Source organism: Musca domestica, unplaced genomic scaffold (genome assembly GCF_030504385.1).
Source record: "Musca domestica strain aabys unplaced genomic scaffold, Musca_domestica.polishedcontigs.V.1.1 27, whole genome shotgun sequence".
Lineage (NCBI taxonomy): Eukaryota > Metazoa > Arthropoda > Insecta > Diptera > Muscidae > Musca > Musca domestica.
Window position 1 is genome coordinate 2,148,160 of NW_026712286.1, and position 15,955 is coordinate 2,164,114.

The following is a 15,955-nucleotide window of genomic DNA, read 5'->3' on the forward strand; positions in this document are numbered from 1 at the left end:
TTTTAATAGAAAATAATTTACCGCAATGGAAGAAAACGGATAATCAAGTTTTGTTCGAACTTTGCAAATCCTAATACTTGCATTACCGCAAGATCGGGAGCGAGAATAGACAAGATCGGACTACTTCTTCTAGTACCTCCCCCACAAAGGGCACTTATTTGGAATTTTTAAAACGCTCATAAAATGCGAAATATACTGCAGATTCTCTTCAAATTTCACACATACCAATATTTTTACTATTACACAATCTGGTGTAAAAATGGAGTATAGCAGACCACTCCTTCTGGTACCTCCCCCACAAAGGGTCAAAATTTTGAATAACCAAAACGTTCATAATATGCGAAATATGCATAAGAATCTCTTTAAATTTTGCACATCCCAATATTTCTACAAACACAAGATCAGGTATGAGGAGCAGATAAAACGAACTCTTCCTTCTGATACCTGTCCCACAACGGATCAATATTTTGAATAAACAAACATTGGGCAACTTGAAATAACCTAATACTACCCAAACTCTACTATGGAGATATACAGGCATGTCACAGAAGTTTTACGAAATCGATTTATTTCACCTTTTCCAAATCGTTACGATTTGCTTTTGCTTCTTCAGCACTCGTACGATTTGACTAATCCGGAAAAAAAATCATTTCACATTTTTGAAATAAAAATATGGTAACTCCATGAAAAAAAAAAAGTCGTAAACAAATTATTGACAATTAAAAAAGGAGTTTAAATTGTTTTTTATAATATAAACACCAAAAGTAAAAATGCCAGGGGCTTCAATGCTTGCGAGAAGACGAGATACCTGTTACAAATGAGGAAAATTCTGAAAACGACCAAAATATTGTGGACATCTACCCTGAAATAAATATGTACAACGTAGCCAAACGTATTAGAAATAATATTGCTAGTCAAATGAACTAATGCATTTTTTATTTCAATTCATTTAAATAATAAAAAAAAACATTTTATAAAACAAAAAACAGATTGTTTTTAGTCCATTGTGTAAAATAATGTAAAGTTAAGAACGAGTCGTATTTGCTTTTTCCTGTTCTATAGCATATTTAAGAGTTTCAAGTTCAACTATTTTGAGTTTCATTTCGTTCCGTTCACGCATTCTCTTTTGCATTTCAATATTATGTAACTGCTCTTCCACATACTTTTTTTCCAGGATGTTACAAAGTCTGTCCAACTTTTCAGTTTGTTTTTTCATTTCCTTACTGTTATCTTCTAGAATTTTACAAATTTTTTCCAAGTTTTGTAAATGAGAATTTTCCTCAACTAAAAGCGCATTTAGATCTTGCTTTGAGGGAGTTCTTGCCCGGGGTCTTTTTACTGCAGGCGTGGGTTTTGCTTTTGTTAGGCTGCCCGACACTTGTCTTATTGGTGTAGATGGCGGAGAACACGATAAGCTTTTATTTCTAAGTCGTTTTTGAATAGGTGTTCGCGAACGGTTTTCTTCCAATGTTGGTGTTCTTGGATCAATTGCCAATGTAGAAACATTTTTAAAAGCAGCTGGAATGCATGATCTTGGTCTATCTTTTTTATTTAAAATCGAAGTGGTCTGTTTTGAAGTTGAGGGTGAAAAATTAAGCTCTTCGTTTTCAGATTCACTTAAAACTAATTGACTTGATTTTCGAGTTCTTGGAATATGTGTAGATGATGACGAATCAAAGTTTTCTTTTTCAGAACAACTGAGGTCTAATTCACTTACAAAATCCGCAAAGCTTACTGCACCACCAACTCCATCGACACTTTTATACAATCCGCAAATTCTGATTAAACTGTTCTCGTGTTCATTGAAAACATATTGATTGATATCACCACCACCAGTTCCTCGCAAGTCCTTTTTATTATGGCACATCTTCGCCTTAACATTTCCTTTCCAATCTGACCAAACTTTCTTCCATTCTTTACAGGTTTTACTTGGTGGACCTGAACTATTCAGCAAAGCTGTCAATTCTGTCCATAGGGAATCAACAACAACCTTATCACCTTTTACATAGCCCCTGGCAATATCGTGATGTTTATCCATAAAATTGATAAAAATTTTGTCCTGTTTAACGTTTCGGTGTTTGCCCCTAAAGTATAAAATAAATTAAATAAACAGTTTTTGACGAAAATTTAGAAATATGTATGTAAATACTTACATTTTTGCCCGATTGACTGAAGCGCTCTGTCTCAAACCAAACAATTAATTGTTTTTTTGTTTTTCCCCTTTCTTGCTTTTTGGTCTGTCAGTTGTACATTTCTACACCTTCTTCTTCAACACATATGGCAATAATTCAACAATACAAGTCTGCCGTTCATTTCTGCATATTTTTTTGCGTTTTCATCATGGATTAGAAAAATAATAGATTTTTTGTAAAATAAATTCCAAAAACATGTTCATTCTAAGAGAATTTGGTTAATACAATATTTTCTGTTAAATGTATGTGTCTTCTGTTTATTTTTTACGTTAAAATCACTAAACATTTCAATTTCACCCTGCTTTTTGAAAGTGATATCAAAACGCAAAATTTTTGCGTTTTCCGTTTTTTAGAGAAGCTAAAACCGTTTTCGTTTTCACTCTTGAACGATTTTACATTCTGTGACATGCCTGATAATCAGGCCTGATAATCAGGCATGTCACAGAATGTAAAATCGTTCAAGAGTGAAAACGAAAACGGTTTTAGCTTCTCTAAAAAACGGAAAACGCAAAAATTTTGCGTTTTGATATCACTTTCAAAAAGCAGGGTGAAATTGAAATGTTTAGTGATTTTAACGTAAAAAATAAACAGAAGACACATACATTTAACAGAAAATATTGTATTAACCAAATTCTCTTAGAATGAACATGTTTTTGGAATTTATTTTACAAAAAATCTATTATTTTTCTAATCCATGATGAAAAATAATAAAAAGGACTTGCGAGGAACTGGTGGTGGTGATATCAATCAATATGTTTTCAGTGAACACGAGAACAGTTTAATCAGAATTTGCGGATTGTATAAAAGTGTCGATGGAGTTGGTGGTGCAGTAAGCTTTGCGGATTTTGTAAGTGAATTAGACCTCAGTTGTTCTGAAAAAGAAAACTTTGATTCGTCATCATCTACACATATTCCAAGAACTCGAAAATCAAGTCAATTAGTTTTAAGTGAATCTGAAAACGAAGAGCTTAATTTTTCACCCTCAACTTCAAAGCAGACCACTTCGATTTTAAATAAAAAAGATAGACCAAGATCATGCATTCCAGGTGCTTTTAAAAATGTTTCTACATTGGCAATTGATCCAAGAACACCAACAAACTTTGAAGAAAACCGTTCGCGAACACCTATTCAAAAACGACTTAGAAATAAAAGCTTATCGTGTTCTCCGCCATCTACACCAATAAGACAAGTGTCGGGCAGCCTAACAAAAGCAAAACCCACGCCTGCAGTAAAAAGACCCCGGGCAAGAACTCCCTCAAAGCAAGATCTAAATGCGCTTTTAGTTGAGGAAACTTCTCATTTACAAAACTTGGAAAAAATTTGTAAAATTCTAGAAGATAACAGTAAGGAAATGAAAAAACAAACTGAAAAGTTGGACAGACTTTGTAACATCCCGGAAAAAAAGTATGTGGAAGAGCAGTTACATAATATTGAAATGCAAAAGAGAATGCGTGAACGGAACGAAATGAAACTCAAAATAGTTGAACTTGAAACTCTTAAATATGCTGTAAAACAGGAAAAAGCAAATACGACTCGTTCTTAACTTTACATTATTTTACACAATGGACTAAAAATGGTGGATCCTTACTCTGCATTTGAGTGAGATAAAGGATCTGATGCGTTCCTCAATGTCCGGCGACGATTTTTTTCAGTAGACCGCTGATTTATTTCTTCATCCATTACAGCAAGTATTGAAGCCCCTGGCATTTTTACTTTTGGTGTTTATATTATAAAAAACAATTTAAACTCCTTTTTTAATTGTCAATAATTTGTTTACGACTTTTTTTTCATGGAGTTACCATATTTTTATTTCAAAAATGTGAAATGATTTTTTTTCCGGATTAGTCAAAACGTACGAGTGCTGAAGAAGCAAAAGCAAATCGTAACGATTTGGAAAAGGTGAAATAAATCGATTTCGTAAAACTTCTGTGACATGCCTGAATATATCGGTCTTCTCTTTCTGGTAGCTCCCCACAAAGGGTCGAAATTTTTAATATTTTTAACTATCATAACATGCGAAATATGTCTACGATTTTCTTCAAACCTTGTATATTACAATATTTTTACCAACAAGAGATCTGACCTGAATATGAAATTTATGAGCTAACTCCCCCTGGTACCCTCTCCACTTTTTATAACCCTTATACATAAGTATAACTCCCCCTCTTTCTGGTGACTTTCCAAAAAAATGGGGATTTTAAAAAACAAATTATCCAAACCTGTCACCTCCAATGATTAAATCAGACTAAGGTCATAAGCGAAATGGACAATTTTGTTCTACTCCATCGGCAGCTCTCCTATAGAGTGTCAAAATGTTGATAATAATAAAACATGCCAAAATATATTTTAATGAACGGATAAAGCTGAGGGTATCAATCTGTAGGAAAACGTTGTAAAATATGAAGTGTGTCCAAAAGCTTATAATTAATTAAGTTTATAATTAACAATAAAAAATAAGCGATGTTCTAACACTAATTTGTTGATTACTTTAAAAAGCTGAGAGAAATTGACTGGTGAGCAGCATCTTGTTCTTGAGTAGCACTGGTTTAAGGTAACTGATCAGTTCCTTTTCTCTCTTTCTCTCTCTCTCTCTCAATCACCCAACTCATTGTCACCTCCATGTTCTCTATCACTTTTCGAACATTGGTCCTCCAGGAACCCAAAAACTTCCGAGTCGAGAACATTTAACCCGATTACTTCAGATTAAGATTCGCATTTTCCGAGATAAGTTATCAAACAGAATATTTCCGTGTCAAGAGCAACTCGCTCCGCCGCTCAAAGATGCATTCATTGTTATTCTATTTTTAACTGAGTATTTTTATGATTTAAGTCTCCTCCCAGGTCGACCATACCCATACTTCCCTTCTCACCTAAAAGTCCCATTTTTTTATTAAATAAAAAACCGTTTTGATATTGTCACATCTTTATTAAACTTTATGTAGCCGAGTGTTCATTTTTTCTCCCTGTTTCTTGGTGACGACGATGAAGATGTCTTCTTGATATCAAAGCTAAGTATGAGAGCTGCCTGCACACAAAAAAAGCAGCTGAGCATCCTTGTCGTCTATGTACGTTTGTCTCTTCGTGGACATTGAAGTAGCCTCCCTTTACAGTACCACTCACCTTAATGAAATGTCTGCATGTATGTAGGTACGCCAGAGTGTCGTTCAACATTAGCGGCAATTTTCACGCGTTCTTCACAGCGAGTAGTCTCCGCCTGAGGTGAAGATGTGAAATGTTGCATTGTAGCGTGTTAAAAGTCAACGGGAGCTCTTGTAAAATTAAAGTTTCATACTTGTGATCATATAGGATGTACGAAGGTTTTCTTGTAAATGTAAACACATAAGCATTTTATAATACTTTTCAAAATTAAGAGAGAAGAGTATTTGAGATGTAAAAGAGACATTTAAATTATGAAATATTGAAGTAAAAGTGCAAACACATAGAAGGCATTTTTTAAAGACTTAAGTCGAATGTCGGGGCAACAGTGTTTGCATGTGCAGCAAGCTTAAAGAACTTTTTAACATTCTCTATACCGCTGCTCATGATGGGAATTGGATCACCGCCTTCCATTATGTGATCCAAAATTTTATTGTTGACCATTTCCTTATTGTTTCCAGGTGGTCTTTTGGTAAATTGTCTGAACCTTTTGGCCTGTTGGCTGTTTTGGCATAACATGGCGACATCTTACCCGTTTCCTCGGTCCGCTTCCTCTTCTGTTGGGTGAGGCATTTCTTCACAGAAACCCCACGCTTAGCAATCGAATTCATGGCCAGGCTCGCCTTTTCAGTGTTAGGACTTACTTTGTCACCTTCAGTCAAAGGATTCTTATGACAGTCTCCCTTGCGAGGTTCTTGAATGGTTTGCACGGAGCATCTGAAGGCGGGAAGCTCTTTTTTCTTTTTCGCTGGCTCCGCAGTGTAGTGTTCCTCGGGGGACCTGATCCTCTTCCTTGCCTCCAAGGGGTGCAGCATCCTGCGACTTTGCATTTTTACACGCCTGTTGCTTCCTGAGCTTTCGCCGTTGAGCCCCGTTTTTGTTGTGAGCTTCGCCAAGCTGCCACTCAATTCTTCTATCGTCTTGTGCGCCTCCTCCTTAATTGGGAAAATGGTAGTATTGTTGCTGCTGCTGTCAGTTTCGAAGTCTGAGATGCCACGTGTCGCAGAAGGCTAGATCGAGCGTACGCTTCCCCGAAGTTCCTCAGACTCTTTGTCTATCTTTTTGCCCGAAGGCTATGTGATCTGCGGAAGAAATTTTGCTCACTATCGTTGAATGACGACAAGGTGTGACTCGAGGCTGGATCACAAACACCCGCTGATACTGGGTTATTAGTGCCTTAAAGTATGTTATAAAAATGCCTAACGTGAATGTAAAAAGAGTACCTTTACATATGACTTAAACATTATGTGTATATTAGCCGTAAGCCAAATTTTAGCCACATAATTAATTCGAGGAGTACTAATCCGAATGACAAAGGTTAAATGCCATTGCATACTTTTTGGCGCGTCAACCTAGAATATATAAATAATGTAAATTTGAAAATCAGTTATGAAAGTCCATTTCGATTTTAGTAGTTGCATTATTAAAAGTCGAACTAAAATCGAACCAAACAACTATGTTTTTGCCTAACATCAATAGATGAGGTATCTTATTCGATATATGTTACTCTCTCCATACCGATTTCCAAAAAAATTTTAACTGCAATGATTTAGTCGAAATCCCGATGATTTCTAAGAGTCAGTCACTCAAAACTTGACTCTTATTTGTATTGTCTGTCCTACCCAATGCATTCAAGATACTCTCTCAAATCTCATTGCAACTGCTGAGCCATGCATAGGAAACGGATTTTCATCTTTTGTCATGTCATGTCATGGGGGGACATTATGATTAAATGATATTGGAGAATAGAGATTTAGTGACACATGTGTTGCTAACACCCACACTTAAAATGGCTTGAGGAGAAGATATTTAACACTTCCACACACATAGACACACATACTCTTACCAGTCGTTGTACTTGGCCCAAAGAACTTCATTATCAAGAATGTTAATACCTCTGAGAACAACTCACGTACTTTTCTGCTGCATTGTGGTGTAATCATGCAGGGCACTAGGATGTCTCCTCTACCTCCAACTACCATGGGCTTTGATATGTGAGGTCATTGCGTGATTTGTGGTTAGAGAGTCAAAAGCGGCATCAGTCGTCAATGCAGCATGACGAATTGCCGCTGTTGTTGTTGCTGTAAAATTAATAGCATTTTAATGATAAAATTTGTCTGGTAATTCGCACTGTTTGTGTGTGAAATGTATTCCTTCCCCTTCCCCCTTCCCCCTTCACCCTTTCCACCCTCATGCAGTATTTGCAAAAAATCTGCTACGCATTTTTATTAGAACTTCAAATGGTCGTAGTCGTCGTCGTTGTCGGCAAAAATTCAAATCATTTTAGAGGAATTTTGGAATTTGTTTTTATCTTCCGACTCATATGTTAGAGGCACGTGTGTGCAAATTCCTTGAGTGTGTGTGTGTGTGTGTGTGCGGAGCTAAGCATACGTTTCCGCTTTTATAAATGTTGCCAACAAACAAGATTTACGATGTTTTGTTTTCATTCTCTGCCGTCTGCCTACCCCTTGTGTTATCACAATTTTAAAATCTGGACTTAAAGTTTTACAACAATTGTGGTAGGAATTTGTTGGTGAGCCATGTGCGGTAATTCTAGGGAAATTTAACATAACGCCTCTGGAGATTTTTTATGGTCTTTATTTTAATATAGAAGGTCTTTTAGAAAACGTGTACCCATAAAAGCCCTTTTTAAAGCCTCCTATTCATGAAAACCCTACTCAAGCTCTTTTATCTACAAATGACCTTTAGGAGTCCCTTGTAAAGCTATTTTTTAAGATCTCCTTTCTATAAAGGATCTTCTAACCATTTTTTTAAACAAACTACACTGCAAGATCTTTCTTTGACCGAAGACCGTGAGAAGGTTAGGAGGATCATCATTTTATGGTCTTATATTCCTGCGACTATTGGAGATCCCTTAGTAGATCTCCAATTGTTGAAGATTTTCTAGTAGATCCCCAATAGTCGGAAATATATAAGACTATTAAAAGAAGATCCAACTAATCTTCTCTCGGCCTTCGGTCTATAAAAGACCTTCTAGGGTCTTCACTTTAAGGAAGTTCAATTAATGGTAGTCTGTCTATATAACAACTTGGTGGTACTTGTAAATTTGTTTTATGGTCCTAGTCATTGTTTTCAATTTTAGGGCTAGTTTACACATCTTGCTAAAGGTGTACATAAATTAGCTTTTCACATTCACAACTAAAAAATGTCTAGCATACTTTTAGGCGCTCTTCGCGATTTTTTATGGTAATCATTTATATTTAATATAGGTTTTTATATAATATAGGTTTTTATGCACTCAGCCATATGGCCGGAAAGGGTATATCATTTGATACGGCCAAAACGTGCCTCATCGAAATGATGGTTTTAGACCCTAGTTCTTTTTGGACCAAATCTGTTTCAAGACATTTGGAGTCGACATTTGGAGTCCGTCCGTCTGTCTGTCTATCTGGCTGGTGCGCACGATAACTCTCGAAGGGAGTTTCCGATTTGATCCAAACTTGGTACATCGTAATACTATTGTCAAACTAAGATCGAGTTCGGAGATGGTCAATATAGGTCCACTCCTTCAGGTACCTCCCACACAAAATGTCAACATTTTCAAAGAAAATAATTTACTGCACAGAAGGAGAAAGGATAATTCGATTTTTCTCCAACTATGCGAATTCAAATATTTCCATCAATGCTAGGTCAGGTGCGAAAATGGACAATATCGGTCCACTCCATCAAGTACCTCTCCCACAAAGGGTCAACATTTGAATTAAATATAACTCTCATAAAATGTGATCTAAGTGTCCGATTGTCTCACACGACAATATTTTTATTAACTCAATGTCTGGTGTGAAATTGGGATATATCGGTTCACCCCTTCTAGTACCTCCCCCACAAAGGGCCAAAATTTTGAATATTCATGAAACTCATAATACACGAAAATAATACCTAATTCCATTCAGACTTGGCACATCTCAATATTTCCATCAACACAATATATGGTATAAAGATGGTAGAGACAGAACAATTCCTTCTGGTACCTCCCCCACTAAGGGTCAAAGTTTTGAATAACCAAAAGTATCATAAAATCTAAAATAAGCATCCTGTCCTCTCCAAATTACACATATTACAATATTTTTATTTACCCAAGGTCGGGTGTGAAATTGGGATATATCGGTCCACTCCTTCTGGTGCCTTCCCCACAAAGGGCCAATATTTTGAATATTCATGAAGCTCATAATACACGAAAATATCATCCTATTCCATTTAGACTTGGCACATCTCAATATTTTCATAAATACAAGGTCTGTTATGAAGATATTAGAGATCGAACCATTCCTTCTGGTACCTCCCCCATGGGTTCAAGATTTTGGAAAACAAGTAAAAAAGCAGTAAGTTCGACCGGGCCGAACTTTGAATACCCTCCACCATTTGGAACGAATTAGAAAATTAAAAAAAATAAATAAAAGCCTTTGAAAATTCTGTTAAAATCTTTAAAATACCTAATAACGGAAGGTGCCGATATATGGGGGGAATATACGATATTGTGGACAATTCTCTTTCAGGGGGTGAAATACTCATAAGGGACTCCTTGTGTGGAATTTCGACAATTGAAAAATGTGGCTAAGATCATCAAAATACCGAATATCGGGGGGTACCGTTATCTGGTGGCTATACGATTTCGTGGACCGATATAGCCCATATTCGAACTTGACCTGCCTGCAGACAAAAGAGAGATCTGTGCAAAATTTTAGCTTCCTATCTTAAAATCATTATTTCGATGAGTTACAAACGAAATGACGAACTTAATATACCCTCCATGCTATGTATGGTGAAGGGTATAAATACGCTCAAAGAAAGCGAAATAAGCATCCATATCTCTTCAAATTTCACACATCCAAATAGTTTTGCTAACGTAAGATCTGTTGTGAAGATGATATAGATCTACCAACCCCTTCTGGTACCTCAACCACAAAGGATCACAATTTCCAATACGATAATTTTCTGTCTTATGTATAGAAGGTCAACAGTTTGAATAATTATAACTCAAATCTGTCTACAATACTGACTGATACTATTTTTCTAGTTGGAGGATCGAAGTATACTAAATAACCTCTAAACACCTTCTAGAGCGTATCTTCCTCTCGTTAGTATTTCACGACGTTTACAACATTTTCTACTTTGCCATCTCTGTGTTTACGAATTCACAACGCAGTAGTGGCAGTACATATGTTTTCCCAGACTCCACGTCAGACTCGCCTTCAATTTCCCCTTCGATGGCTAACTGCGTTTAGTAAAAATTGCCTTCAAAATCATTGAAGCATTTGGCAATAAAGATATTCGCATTTGTTGTAAAATTTTTTTTTACAGGACCTCCGGAACATCATTACATTGTTTTGTTCCTTGTTCCTAGTTAAGAAGCGTTACACCACATTTGACCAAATTCCACTCTGTAAATCCTTTTCTACTTTTTTCCAGTTTTATTTTTTCTCCAATTTCTGTGGACCCTTGCCTTTGCGACAAAGTCTTTATCTGCATTCCCCCTTCCCCATAACAAAGAAGAGCCGGAGGAAAACCAACATATTTTAGATACTAAGCTCTAAAATGTGCCACATTTTAAAAGTACTTAACACATGTGGGTTGTCGCACATAAATATCAAAGTTCGTCCCCACAGCGTATGATGGCCTAGGCATCCTTGCATGGTCTTTGTTGGCTTTGTTTTTGGCCAACAACTACTACAACCCTTGGCATAACATTCCGGCTACTTTGTCAGTTTCGGTACAAGTACATTCCACTAACAAAGTGTGAATTTTCACTTTACAACCATTGCAAGCAACAACTATTTTTGTCACACTCGCCCGGCAGTCTTGTTTTTTAATGGCCCAACCCCACAACATTCACACACACACACACACGGGAATACCCCACACACACATCACACACCCAACCGGAAGGAACATATAAAACTGTTGTGGTGGTTATTTGGTTACATCAACAAAACACCCAGCCAAGCTTTTCTCCCGGTTGTCTTGATTGTTTGTCTCGCGCTTCACAACATCGTCATCACCACATTTAGCAAACAAAAAAGTACATTTTTCAAATATTATTTAACTTGTTTTCGTTTTTTTTTTCTTCCTCTTTTATTTTCTCCATTACTAGCCAAGACCAGGCTAGGGCACTATGAGTGTAGCGGGGGTTATCTAAATCCTTTGTAAGTTTCACAACCGAACTATTGTTTGGCCCAACTCTCTATCTGCTCCGGCCGGAGTACGTTTTCTTTTTCTGCCCCATTTGAAATCTTTGTAAAGCGTAACCATATTTTCAAATTGAGCGATTAACATCCTTTTTTATTTTCTTCTTCAAATAGCGGTGCCCTTTTCTATTTTCAGTGCAGGGGGGAAGGAAGTTGTGGAGTTTTTTGTCTCGATTGACAATTTTGTTTTTGTTTTGATGTTTTGATAGTGTTCTGCTAGACAATATGAAATTGGGGAAAGATTTGAAATTTAGGGATATTTTGGATGGAAGGACATTTAAATTCTCGAAGGCCAACTTTATGAAGTTTCTTTCGTGTATCTTTAATAAAGAAGATCAGCGCAATGCCAAAATATCGGATATACCAAAAATTTCTTCATTTCCTTAGACTTTCCGACTTCTATAGCTAAGACCAAGACAAGACCTTTTTCATAGAAGCATCTCTTCCATATGGTATTTTTTATGAAACACATCAGATCGATTATTCACTAATGAGTAAAAAGTATTATTTAAAAGAGGACAGATGTCCCCTTAATGACAGCTCATTAGATCTTCTATTTAAAAGTTCAAAAGTCATCTTCATAGAAAGCCATATAGAAAATATAGAAAATATTTCGTATTATTTTTACCCTCAGCCATATGACTAATAGAATGTATATCATTTGATACGGCCAAAACGTGCATCATAGAAATAACGGTTCCAGACCCTAGGTCTCTTTGGACCAAATCCGTGTCAGGATATTTGGAGTAGGTCTAGCGATGTCCCTCCCGTTTCGTCCCTCTCGTTTCGTCTCATCCCTCAAGGGAGTATCCAATTTTGTACAAACTTGGTACATCGTAATATTATTATCAAACTTAGATCGGGTTCGGAGATGGGCAATATCGGTCCACTCCTACTAGTACCTACTGGTAAAAGGTCGAAATTTTCAACAACAAAAATACCCCAAATTTACAAATCCTATTATTTGCATCAGTGTTCAGGTCAAGTGCGAAAACGGATGAAATCGGTCCACTCCATCAAGTACCTCCCGCTCAGAGGGTCAAAATTTTGAATAAATATAACTCTTATAATATGTGATGTAATAATACGATTTTCTTCAACTTACATACATCTCAATATTTATATTAACCCAAGCTCTGGTGAGAAGATGGAACATATTGGTCCGCTCCTTCTGGTATCTCCCCCACAAAGCGTCAACATTTTGAATTCCCTCGAACGCGAAATGAACATCCTATTCCATTCAAACTTAGCACATCTCAAAATTTTCATCAACACAAGATCTGTTATAAAGATGGTAGCGATCGGACCACACCTACTGGTACCTCCTCCATAACGGGTCGAAATTTTGAATAATTATATCTCTCATAAATAATTAAATAAGCTTCCGGCTCTCTTAAAATTCCACATATCCCAATTTTTCTAATAACACAAGATCTGGTGTGAATATGAGATATATCGATCTAGTCCTTCTGGTACACCCCCCACAGAGGGATCAATTATTTATTAACCAAGCGCCCTAAAAATTCAAAATAAGAGACCGATTTTTTTCAAACTTCACACATCTCAATATTTCTACTAACTCAATATCTGGTGTGAAGATGGAATATATGGGACCACACCTTCTGGTGTGTTGACCCACAACGGGTCAAAATTTTGAATAATTTCCCACACATCCTAATATTCTATTAGCAAAAGATATGGTGTGAAGATGATAGAAATTGGCCTACCCCTTGAGGTACCTCGCCCCTCAAATGATCACAATTTTAAATACTTAAATCTCTTACATCGTACGAAACAAGTTAGCGATTGCATTCAAAACTGGTATTTCTTAATATTTCCCTGAAGAAGAGATCTGATGTGATGTGTGAATGCCCACTCCCCCACAAAAAGTTAAAATTTAAAAACAAAAATAAATGTTCGATTTTCTTTACATTTTGCAGGTCCCAATATTTTCATTAGTATTGGATGATGTGGAATACTTCGATCTACTTTATCTGACACCTCACGCATATTTTAACATCAGAATTCCTTTTCTATACAAGAAAGACAAATGATTTTCTTATTATCGTGGACCAGAATATAATCTTTTAATTTTACCTTTGTCACTACCATTAGGACTTCACAGATATTCTTCCTCTTCTTATAGAACACCGATTTTCCAAATGTTAAATTTTGCTTTAATAGGTTACAAAATGTATTTTCGTCGTTTTCGAGATGAGCAGAAGGCATTCTTCTAAGCTTCGAGGTAGCTCATCATCTGAAGGATGTCTTCTCGAAAGGATGTCTTCTTGAAAAATATATGACTTTTTCATCTTATAATTCTGTTCAATAGCATTGGGCCAATTCTCTCGTCTTAATACAAAATTATTAGGTTTTCTCTACAGAAAGCCAATGGGTCTGTATCCGACACTACCAGGTGTCCATTACAAAAATATGTTACGTCTTCTATATAAAACAACTTCAAACTTCAACAACACTATCAACTAAAACTTTTCTGAGCGCAAGATTACTGGATGTTCTTCTCCTTTATTATATTTTACATAAATCTTTATCAGCTATTTCTTCATATTTTGTGTGCAGGTTCATTGAAACTTTCTCCCATATATTTTCTCCATTATTTTCATTCCTCATCTACGTATCTTTTTAAATTCCCAATCCAATAATTGAAGTTTACTTTATTGAAATATTTCTTCAATGTGTCTCTTTTCAACTCTCTTCGGCCCTTAGGCTTAGGAAAATTGCTTGTAAATAAAATCCAAAAAAAAAAAGACAAACTTCTGAAGATTGCACATTTACCCGCAGCTGGAGGGCAATGTGATTTTTTTCCATATCAATTTTGTGGGTGTCATTGGAAAAAAAACGGAACATTTGTGTCACTTATTTTTTTCATTTGTGGCTTTTTCCTAAGCAAAAGTGTCAGCTGCGTAATATTCCTTCTAAGTGAGTTACTTGGTGGTTGTCAATTTTTTGCGGCTTCCTTGATTTTTTGTATAGAGGGACTAGAGGATGGAGAATTTTTTATATTTGTTGTGATAACCAAATAAATTGCATTAGTTCAACCATGCGAGCAAATAGTTTCCGTTTTAGAGAGCATTTACTTTTCAAATTGCTTTAAGAGAAAATCAAATGAAATGTATTTTTTTAAAGATTGTGAGGTTACTGGAGAATAGAAAGGGGGAATAGAAAGAGTTTATCAGAAAATCAAGGGTCAGATATGGCAGCCCTGCTCAAAACCGTGTTCTAGAACATGAGCCGAAAAAAGAGATAATTGAAGAGAAAAATAAAATCCTGTTTTTCTTTATATTTGACGATTCAATTTAATTGTTTTAAACATAAATTTTTGCCAAAATAATTTATAAAGCAAATGGATAAAAAATATTTGTATAAATGATGACTTACCACTGTTTTGTTCTTGATTTAAATAAGCAAAGAGAAATTTGAATGGAAAGAGATTTTTTTCTTGAGCAGCGCTCGATATGGGCACTATTATGAGAAAAGTACGTTTTAAGAGAGAGCTGGGAGAAAAAAATAGTATTTTTCTCATAGTATGAGCATGAGCACTGCTCATGTTCTAGAACAGCCCTGCTCAAATCCGTGTTCTAGAACAAGAGCCGAAAAAAGAGATAATTTAAGAGAAAATTAAAATTCTGTTTTTCTTTATATTTTACGGTTCTATTAAATTGTTTTTAGACAGGAATGTTTGCCAAATTAATTTATAAAGCAAATGGATAAATAATATGTTTATAAATAATCACTTAACACTGTTTTGTTCTTGATTTAAATAAGCAAAGAGAAATTTGACTGAAAAGAGGTATTTTTTCTTGAGCACCGCTGTTCTAGAATCTAGAACACGCTTTTGAGCACCGCTGCTCATACACACCATATTGAAATGAGAGAAAATAGAACAAACTTATAAAGATGAGTTCTTGAGAGTAAACATGATGTGACTCTCTTAATGATTTAAATGAGATATGAGAATGTGTGGAGAAGACATCAAAACATAGCCTTTAAAGCAGGGCTTGTATTCGCCTGGCTCAGTTTGAAGCTAGGTATTGAATTATCCTGAGAAACTTTGAAAACTCTCAAATAACACCTACATATATTTATATAGCCGATTGCAAATTACAAGTCACAATGTCAATAACACATTTGTAGTGACAATATCAACAATAATGCAACTCATATCATAAATGTATCATCGCCAGCATCGTTCGCTGTATGGCAGCATGCATTGGCATCCATCCATTCAGCCCACACTGCTTTCCATGCAACTCCTAAATAAGTTGCTCTGCAAGTGAGCCGAAGAAGATATGCAAGTAGAACAACTACCACCAACCAAGCTGCAATGAAACATAATCTGCCACAGTAAGATGACGACGACAACAGCTACTGTTTGTTGTT

The 15,955-nt window shown here is 35.9% G+C and overlaps 1 protein-coding gene across 1 annotated transcript; it reads right to left on the reverse strand.

Moving 5' to 3' along the window:
* Positions 1-535: 535 nt before the first annotated feature.
* LOC131803131 (uncharacterized) lies at positions 536-2,604 on the reverse strand. Its single transcript, XM_059124188.1, has 2 exons — positions 2,154-2,604; positions 536-2,084 (listed from the first exon to the last, which is right to left on the reverse strand). Coding segments are annotated over exons 1-2 (1,062 nt in total). The 5' UTR covers positions 2,156-2,604; the 3' UTR covers positions 536-1,024.
* Between the last annotated feature and the right edge of the window lie 13,351 nt (positions 2,605-15,955).